The 8,380-nt window shown below is 35.3% G+C and overlaps 1 protein-coding gene across 1 annotated transcript; it reads right to left on the bottom strand.

The window, feature by feature from the left end:
* On the bottom strand, positions 1–5,262 carry LOC113502585 (cuticle protein 8-like). The gene is made up of 5 exons (XM_026884203.1): positions 5,097–5,262; positions 3,671–3,841; positions 2,404–2,500; positions 1,999–2,111; positions 1–593 (listed from the first exon to the last, which is right to left on the bottom strand). The coding sequence occupies exons 1-5, from the start codon at positions 5,100–5,102 to the stop codon at positions 504–506; spliced, it is 477 nt and encodes a 158-aa protein (XP_026740004.1). The 5' UTR covers positions 5,103–5,262; the 3' UTR covers positions 1–503.
* Between the last annotated feature and the right edge of the window lie 3,118 nt (positions 5,263–8,380).

Genomic DNA, 8,380 nt, shown 5'->3' with positions numbered 1-8,380 from the left:
CACGTAATATTAATGAAAATATAAAAAAAATATACAAATAGATAAATAATAATTGTACTTCAGATGCTTTAAACAATGGCAAGTTATTCACTAATGTGAACAAATATCCACAAACTCTTATATTCAAATCCACACAGTATTTATACGTAATCCATTAACATTCTTAGCGTTGAATGATTCCAGATTTGGTGTCCAGTCTCAGTTATAAAGTCATTCAGGGAAGTCGTTAATCAAGTCGCACCACTCTATCGTGGAATTAAATCAACGCTCAAATCTATCCCTTCACATTTAAACCCAACTTAAAATTAAAGTATATTTAGACCGTAATCTATAGAGTATTTGTTTCGTTATGATTAAAAGATTAATAGTCCGACGCAAGGACGACGATCAGCTAAATGACGTCTTTAGGATTTTCTGTGTCATTTTTTAATGAAATGTAGATTCAAATAGAACCATACGGAGCTAAGTGTCGCTCTTGCAAAGGGCTATAAGTCCGTGGTGGTTTAGTGTAAGTAGCCGCCGTAGGATGCCACAGCGATGGGGGCTGGAGCGTAGTGGGCTACTGGTGCTGCGTGCGCGACCGCTACTTGTTGCTGTAAAAAAAAAAAACATTTTATGGATTTAGTATGTGCGAAGTTTTGAAGTTTGTCAGTTTTACTTTCAAGTCCACAGCCATAGAAAGAAAAGCCATAGAAGAAAAGCGCTGATGGGCCCAAAGTACTGCATAGAGAAAACTGGTGGCTAGTTCGAATTCTAACTGCGGAACTTAGTTTTTGTTGAGGTAAAAGGGTTGTAGATTGTAACGGCACTGATTACTATTTAATCGTTTGAAAAAGTGAAAATGGATCAATAAAATACTTTATTGTTGAAAGGACCAACAATGTTCATCATATAGTTACTCCAGTTAGCCTATGGATATCTTCCAAAGGTGGTAGACGTAATCCTGAGACAATGGGAAACACAATAACATGATCGATGAAAACAAAATAAAAGTAAAAACCAGAACTATTTTTAACCTTGGGAAAAAGAACAGTGAATTCCCAAACTGTACTGAAGCAAAGAATTTCTAAGTGTTGAGTCAATAGTCAGTTCAATGCCATGATCACTCAACCGTGGTATTTCTTAGGTTTATGAGTTCCGAATATTTTCTTCTCGATACTTTTCGTCATAGGCCTTCAAAATATTATATCAAAGTACTTTCTATGTCCAAAAAAGAATCTTCGAAAATTTTCGCCCTAGTCATATGTTGTCTCATGAATGAGCAAACCATTCAAATATTTCTCGGGCATTTTTCTCGGAACTGCCAAAGGTTGTTATCTGAGTTATTTGTAGCAGTTTGACCAAGATCTATAAGTATCGATACCTTATAAGTACACGCCATTAGTGTTTGCGCAAGATTCGCAGTTGGCTCGCAATCGCAGAGAAATCGCGTTTAGTAATGCCCATGACAAGTTATCGGAGAAAAATCATACTTCTATAAACATGTTCAGTTACATCAAAGGATGCGGCATGCGGATGAACTGACTCATACAAACTCATCCTCACATGGATTCACGTTAACATGGCACCTATGTTATCCACATAAGGTTCTTTTTTGCTAATCACTGTAGCTCGAGAAGCGTGGTCCGCCAAACAACTCTTTTGGTTACATATGAGAAACCGCTACTATACCCTTATTTGGCAATAAGGCATCATGTATTTTTAAGCTAACATGATGTATTAAGCCAAATCAGGATTTTATTTTTAAATTCATTCCGCAAGAACTTATTTTCCGATTTCTGCTTGATATTTTTTAATAAATTATTTACGATTTTGCCTATTAGATACAATTCTCTATCGCTTCTCGAACTCTATCCAAAATTCTCGAATGACCTTGCAAAAAGAGTCTACAAAAAAAAGTCATATTATGTCTACATTTGGGGCGTACTCAATACCTTTACCGCTAGGTAAGGCTAAGGTCCGATTTAGCTTTACGTAGTAACTTGTATTAAATCATACCGGATGGACGGCGTGTCCGGTTTTGTGCACGACCGCGTTGAAGCCGGTGTGATCGTCTGCGGAGTACGCAACGGTCCGGGTTGAGCCGTCCGGTTCCACTAGAGAATAGCTTCCTGAAATTATAAAGACATATTTTAGTATAGTTAACAAGATTACACCGAAAAAGTACTTATTTCCTTTTATTCTTTATATCTGTAATCCTGATTCATAGCCCGTTACTGGCGTATACAAAACAAGTAGCCGAAAAAACCTTCTAATCTGGTTGATGGCTAAGGAACCACTAGGGCAAATATGCAAACGTGCTTGTGCTCGGCGCATTTACTATATTGGACGGGTAATTTTAAATCTAAAATGTATAGTAACGCTATGCTGAGCTAGAAGTGTTTATGACATTCAACAAATTACCTTTAACGACATCACCATCACGCTCTTCTTGTTGTGATTTAATGTCACCCGTGTGAGGGTCCTTCACGCCGTAGTTGAACGCGTACTTTGGATAGGCCTGGGAAAATATTATAGATTCCAAGAATTAATACTTTAAGTCCTGGAATTTTAATGGCGAGAGCATGTCAAGTCATCGACGACGACGATTCTAGCAACTTCAGTCGTTTACGAACCTCTGTGAATACTTGTATTTTGTACGGTAAGCAAACAGGTTAACAAAGAGATAGCTATTAAAAGCTGTCACGTAAGCCTGGCGCCAAAGCCCAGCTAATCTGTACACTGCCATAACTAGTCGTGTGGTTAATCTCCGTAATCTCTTACGATATCTACAAACTCAAGAGCGCGCATTGACTATTATGTAATTAGAAGTGTCAGTAAGCCATAAACAAATGTTAAACGGCAATCTGCTTTGTGAGTTTTTTTCATAATCAAATTTCTCTACCATGTATTTTTAATTGTGAATAATGTTCATATTACAATCGCGAAAGTTTATATGTATGGATGTTTGTTGATCTTTCACGCAAATACCGCAGGACCAATTTAGATGAAACTTGTTACACAAATAGTTTATAACCAGGATTAACAAATAGGATAGTTTTTGTCCCAATTTTATGTTCCCGTAAAATAATTTTCAAATTGCAGCGGGCGGGCCCGCGAGCAACAGCTAGTGCTGTCATCAAATATTGCTATCTCTGTATAAATGGTCAACTGGTACATTTACCAACTTTACCCGGTTAGCAAGTGTCAGACGTAATACTCGTACTACACTCCATAGTAACAAGTATGAGTAACTCTAAAACAAGTTCAACGTTTGCCTGCTCTACACAACCATTGTCATTAAAAGATAATAAAAGGTGTTCTATCCTCCAAAATACAAAAATATCGTAAGATCAAGAAATTTCTAACTTCTTAATCAGAATTTTAATTCTCACATTCTCACACTCCTTAAATATAATTTTAGTCTGACGGTTCGAAAGTGGCCCAAATATCAAATTAGGTATGGGATAAAATGAACCAATTTCAAAATATATAGTGTCAGTATTAGCGAATTATTATAATTATCAGTATTAAAAAATCATACTATGTTAGGATACTCGCACTTAATATTATAAGGATTGAGACCTACCTTATTAGCAACTGGAGTTTAATCGATATGTGTAACTTAAAGAGGTCTAATAATTACCAAATCTAAAGAAGTAATCACTGATGACAATACGCAAGTACTCACAATAGGCTCAGCATGTACAGCGTGGACTACCGGCGCAGCGTGTACGACGGGCGCTGCGTGCACTACAGGGGCATGGACGGCGATCGGCGCGTGCGCAAAACTGTAGCCGCCATATTCAACAGGTACTGCCACCGCAACAGCGGCGCTCACGCATGCTAGCACCAAAAATGTCTACAAAAACACAGAACAATAACAATTATATTTTTTTAATGAATGATTCTTCTCTGGGTGGATAGGACGACGGATAGCATAAAAGAAAAAAAATGCTGTGAGTCCATTTAAAATTCTATCTCTATTTAAAAATGTATGAAGCGATTTACATGTCCGAAATAAAATCATGTTATGCGATTTCGAATTTAATTTAACAAATACATAGTAAACTTAAAATGACTTAGCCAAAAAGTCCGGTATAATTTTAAGGTTACATCAAAATCCGTATCTTGTTTATTTCTTGCTGTGAAACTACTTTTACGGATTTTATCGCGGTTTAATTTTAGATTTTAGTTGCCGACTAACTATCTTAAATGAAACCGTGATAAAATCCGTAAAAGAAGTTTCATTTCAATGACTAATATTCGCGTAAACCTAAGAAACCACTTTGTCTATTTCTACTAAAATCCTAGTTAAAGATTTTTCTGATTAAGTAAATGTAGTTAAGTACTAACATGCAATGTATATGTTTAAAAGTTCTTATTAAAACCGCCGTACATGTCCGCGGACGTCGGATGTAGTAAAAACTATCTAGGATTCAATTTGATATATCGCCTTAAAAGAGGTTTTAATGTCGAGACCAACCTGTTTGGTTGTGGACGTGATTTATATCGTTAGACTGTTTCCGTGTTTAGGATCTGGGAGGCTACTACCTCTTATACTGAGGCTGTTACAGTTGTATAAGCAAGACACCGCTATACACCGCAAATTGTGCTGTCTCACTTTCGCAAAAGCTGCATAGGTAGTTGTAGGCCTTTTGACTTTAGTTTGCTCGGTGTAGGCAAAAGGACAGTTATGTAAAACTGAACATTAAACCACGGTAAGGTTGTTTATTTGTCGGTCGTTAATACTACACGTATTTGCCAATATTTGCGAAATAGTCTTAGAAAATTTAACAAAGTTTTGTGGATTGCTCAATAATGTCCTTATTTTGTCATAGTAAAAGTGAATTAAATTGATTCCCAATTCTTTTGCCAAATAGAAAGACGAAAAAGCTTTTATTTTATTTCGGTTTAAGTTCCAGTTTTCCAATTGATTTCCATTCGAAAAATAACTATTTTCCTTATTTTAAATAGGTACTTATTTTTCGCATTACAGTATTTTTGCCAAATTAACCAAAAATAATTTTACCTAACAAAAAAATCCTCGAAAAGCTCCCACAAAAGTCCTAAAAATAGTCGAAATAATCTCAAAATGTGTCGTAAATTCAACTCACCCGCATGTTTGTATCTGAGGTGCACTACACAACACACTCCCGGCAATGTGCACTAGCGCTGTCGCCTTATAAACGAAGGACCCCACTCTGTGCACCTGACTTAGATGCACTTACACGCGACATATTCGTATACACGATACCATTCAATTGTTTAAAGGGCTTTTCGGTTCATTAATGAATGTTTAACTTATTTTGTAGTTGGTTGGTAACTCTATGTTTTAGGTTATGAGCATTTGTAATTATAATTAGAATAATATTGGTGCTCAGATACATTATAAATGTATTTACATATGCATGTTGTAGAATTTTCTTAGATGACTCCTTCTACTGATATTGTTTATAATATTATTGACGTTGTTCCATTTGGATTATTCTATATGACAGGGATAAAGCGCGCATTCCTGGCACGGAATGAGGCAGAGTACCGGGTGATGTAGCGCTACTTGGGAGAGGCCTATGTCCAGCAGTGGACCTTGATATGCTGAATTGATTGGAGGATGAATTTATACGTATTTACGTGCCTGTTTTAGGGGCAACAGAAATACTGATCTGAAGTAAATTTCAACTATTACAGATCACCGTAATCACCATATACAGCCTGGTGACCAATACACAGACAGCAGAGCCTCAGTAATTAAGTTCCCCTTGGGCCAGAACTCTACAAAAATAGAATAATATCGCCGTTTTTAACAAATCATAACATTGTCGCCACTTATCCAAATTGGCAAATTGTAGCCAATTTGGGTATAAGACGCAACCTCACTACTTGTCAACCTAGTAATTATTGCAATAATCACTCGACCGTGTCCGTCAATCAGTAGGCCTATGATTAGTAATGATCGATGAAAGCTTAACTAGACGGTATTGTAATCCAGTTGTATGATGAAACAATGTACTTTTTTTTCAAAACGCACTCTTTTCGCGTGAACTGCTAGATTTCTGAGTACACATTATTATAAACTATAGAGTAACACGTTGTGAGAACTCTTATAAATTTGTCAATGACAAAATCGGGTTTAAAATTAATTGTTATAACTTAAAATCGCAATGTAAATCGTTCAATCAAAGTGACAAGTAAATCAAAAGGTATTTTTTTATTTTTTTTTTATTAAAACTTACACTTTTAAAATAGTTTTGGCATGAGTTTAAAATCGAGTTAAAATAGCTTTTTGAACCAACATATTAGTAGTCTTAACTCCGCACTTTAAAAACTTCGATTTGTACTATGCAACTACTTTACTTTTCATTTGTTGAAATGTGAACATCTAAACTTCGATAAAATATGAGTACCAAACCTTTGAGGATATACAATTTCCTTTGATCTCCTCTTTTTGGCTTTTCACTCGCGCTCAGGTTTGGTAGAGATCGTAAAAAGCAGATTGCGGAAAGCGACCAAATTAAACTTTAGTGGCAAGCTTACATTGGATATAAAGGAATATAAAGACATATTATCTATAGGTACTGTAACATACTGTAATTTCACAACAAACCTTCTTGTTATTTAAAGTACATGTATTAAGAAAATTGCCACGTTTACGTACCAGATACAATGCGATGTTACTGCATTCACAAGGAATGTTTACGACTCTACAACAATTGTATAACGATGTTGATTTATTTGACGTGATATCACTTACGGGATAAATCACGAGCTGTTACTGATGTTAGTGCCGTTACCAATCTAAATGATGCAGACGTATATCACTTGAGATTCCTGCAGCTAACAATACCTAATAATGTTGAAAATGGAATGTTGATGTTCAAATGTTTTGGCGTTGCATCCAGATTTTCCAGCCAATCGAAAGACTCACGATAAAAAAAGCATGTTGTGGTTTTGTGTTATTGGATAGCTCTAGTCTTTGTTAATATTACTTGAATGATTTTGAAACCCACCGCGAAACTGAGATTAAATCTCAATGTAGAGTTCTTAAAAATGTAATTTACATAATACAACAAACCGAACTACAAACGTTAGAGTTACACACAATTAGCCAGCGTAAGCCAAACAATAAACAGACTTATTAAGAACTTCATTCACATGCACTTTATAAAGAACGAAAATTGTAGATTTACACTCAAACCCAAATTGCTTGAAAAACAAAAACGTGCTCTATGTAAATTACCACCTCTATGATCTAAACATAACAGGAACATATCCATCACCACTTAACGTTTCTTAACAATAGAAAAATGTATCACAAAGCGATTTCAACATATCAAAGGCAATTGCAGAATTCCCGCCAATAGTTGTTCTACATCTTGACCGATATAAATCAGTCATTCCTAGTAAATATTTCATTACGAAACAAGACATAATCCCACGCCAGGTGTACTGATTTTTAGGGTTAGGTACGGAAAGGGTAAAAACGGAACCTTATTTCTAAGACTATGCTGTTTGTCTGTCTGTCCAACTGTTAGTCTTTCTATCCATCTGTCACCAGGTTGTCATGAAGCTTGATAGCTAAAAAGATTAAAGTTTTCAAAAGCAAACGAAGTATTTATGTTGCCGCTATTACAACAAATAATTAAAATAACAATTTAGATTATGCAACGTTTGGTGTATCATGAATGTAAGGGGTGACCATTTTCTTTTGAAATGGAAATTCGTAAGGAACCCTCGGTGTAGCGAGTCCGATTCGAACTTTACCGGTTTTATTTCTACTTAAAAGCTTTAGAAAGTGTGTGTTCAGCTAATTGCTACATATTAAGCCTTATATTAGTCTACGTGCCTTAGAATGTAGGTTGACACATTTATTTAATGTTACTGATAACACGCTTATCTATAGGTTTTAAACTAAGAAGTTTATTAGGTACTAGGCCTAGGAGAAGTATTAAAAAAAATTAAAAAATATAATATGTTTAAGGAAAAATATACGTATTTATAAAATAAGTTATATGTCCCTAATCGGAATAATAAAGCGATTATTCTCATATATGAGTGAAGATACTGACTAGACTGGTTTTTTTAGTAATTTACGCATAAACAAATTGTATGCGTGTCTTTTCCAGTAGACCTGCCGTTGGAGAAGTGTTTGTGAATATTGGCAGTTATTGACTTGCGAATATGTGGGACTAATAAATTTAGTAATAAGAAACACAAAAATTATATAAAATATCTGTTCGTAATTCGGCTCCTCCTTAAAAGAAAAACGCATACACTATTCTAATAAAGCCATACAGATCAGATTGGTTGAGTTCATAAAACACATGTGACATAATAGATTCACTATTCAAGTCTTCGTCATTTATTACTTACGATTCCGCTTTTAAGTTGACAAGAATAC

The sequence above is a fragment of the Trichoplusia ni genome, chromosome 17 (genome assembly GCF_003590095.1).
Source record: "Trichoplusia ni isolate ovarian cell line Hi5 chromosome 17, tn1, whole genome shotgun sequence".
NCBI lineage: Eukaryota > Metazoa > Arthropoda > Insecta > Lepidoptera > Noctuidae > Trichoplusia > Trichoplusia ni.
This window is presented reverse-complemented; position numbering and strand designations above follow the sequence as displayed.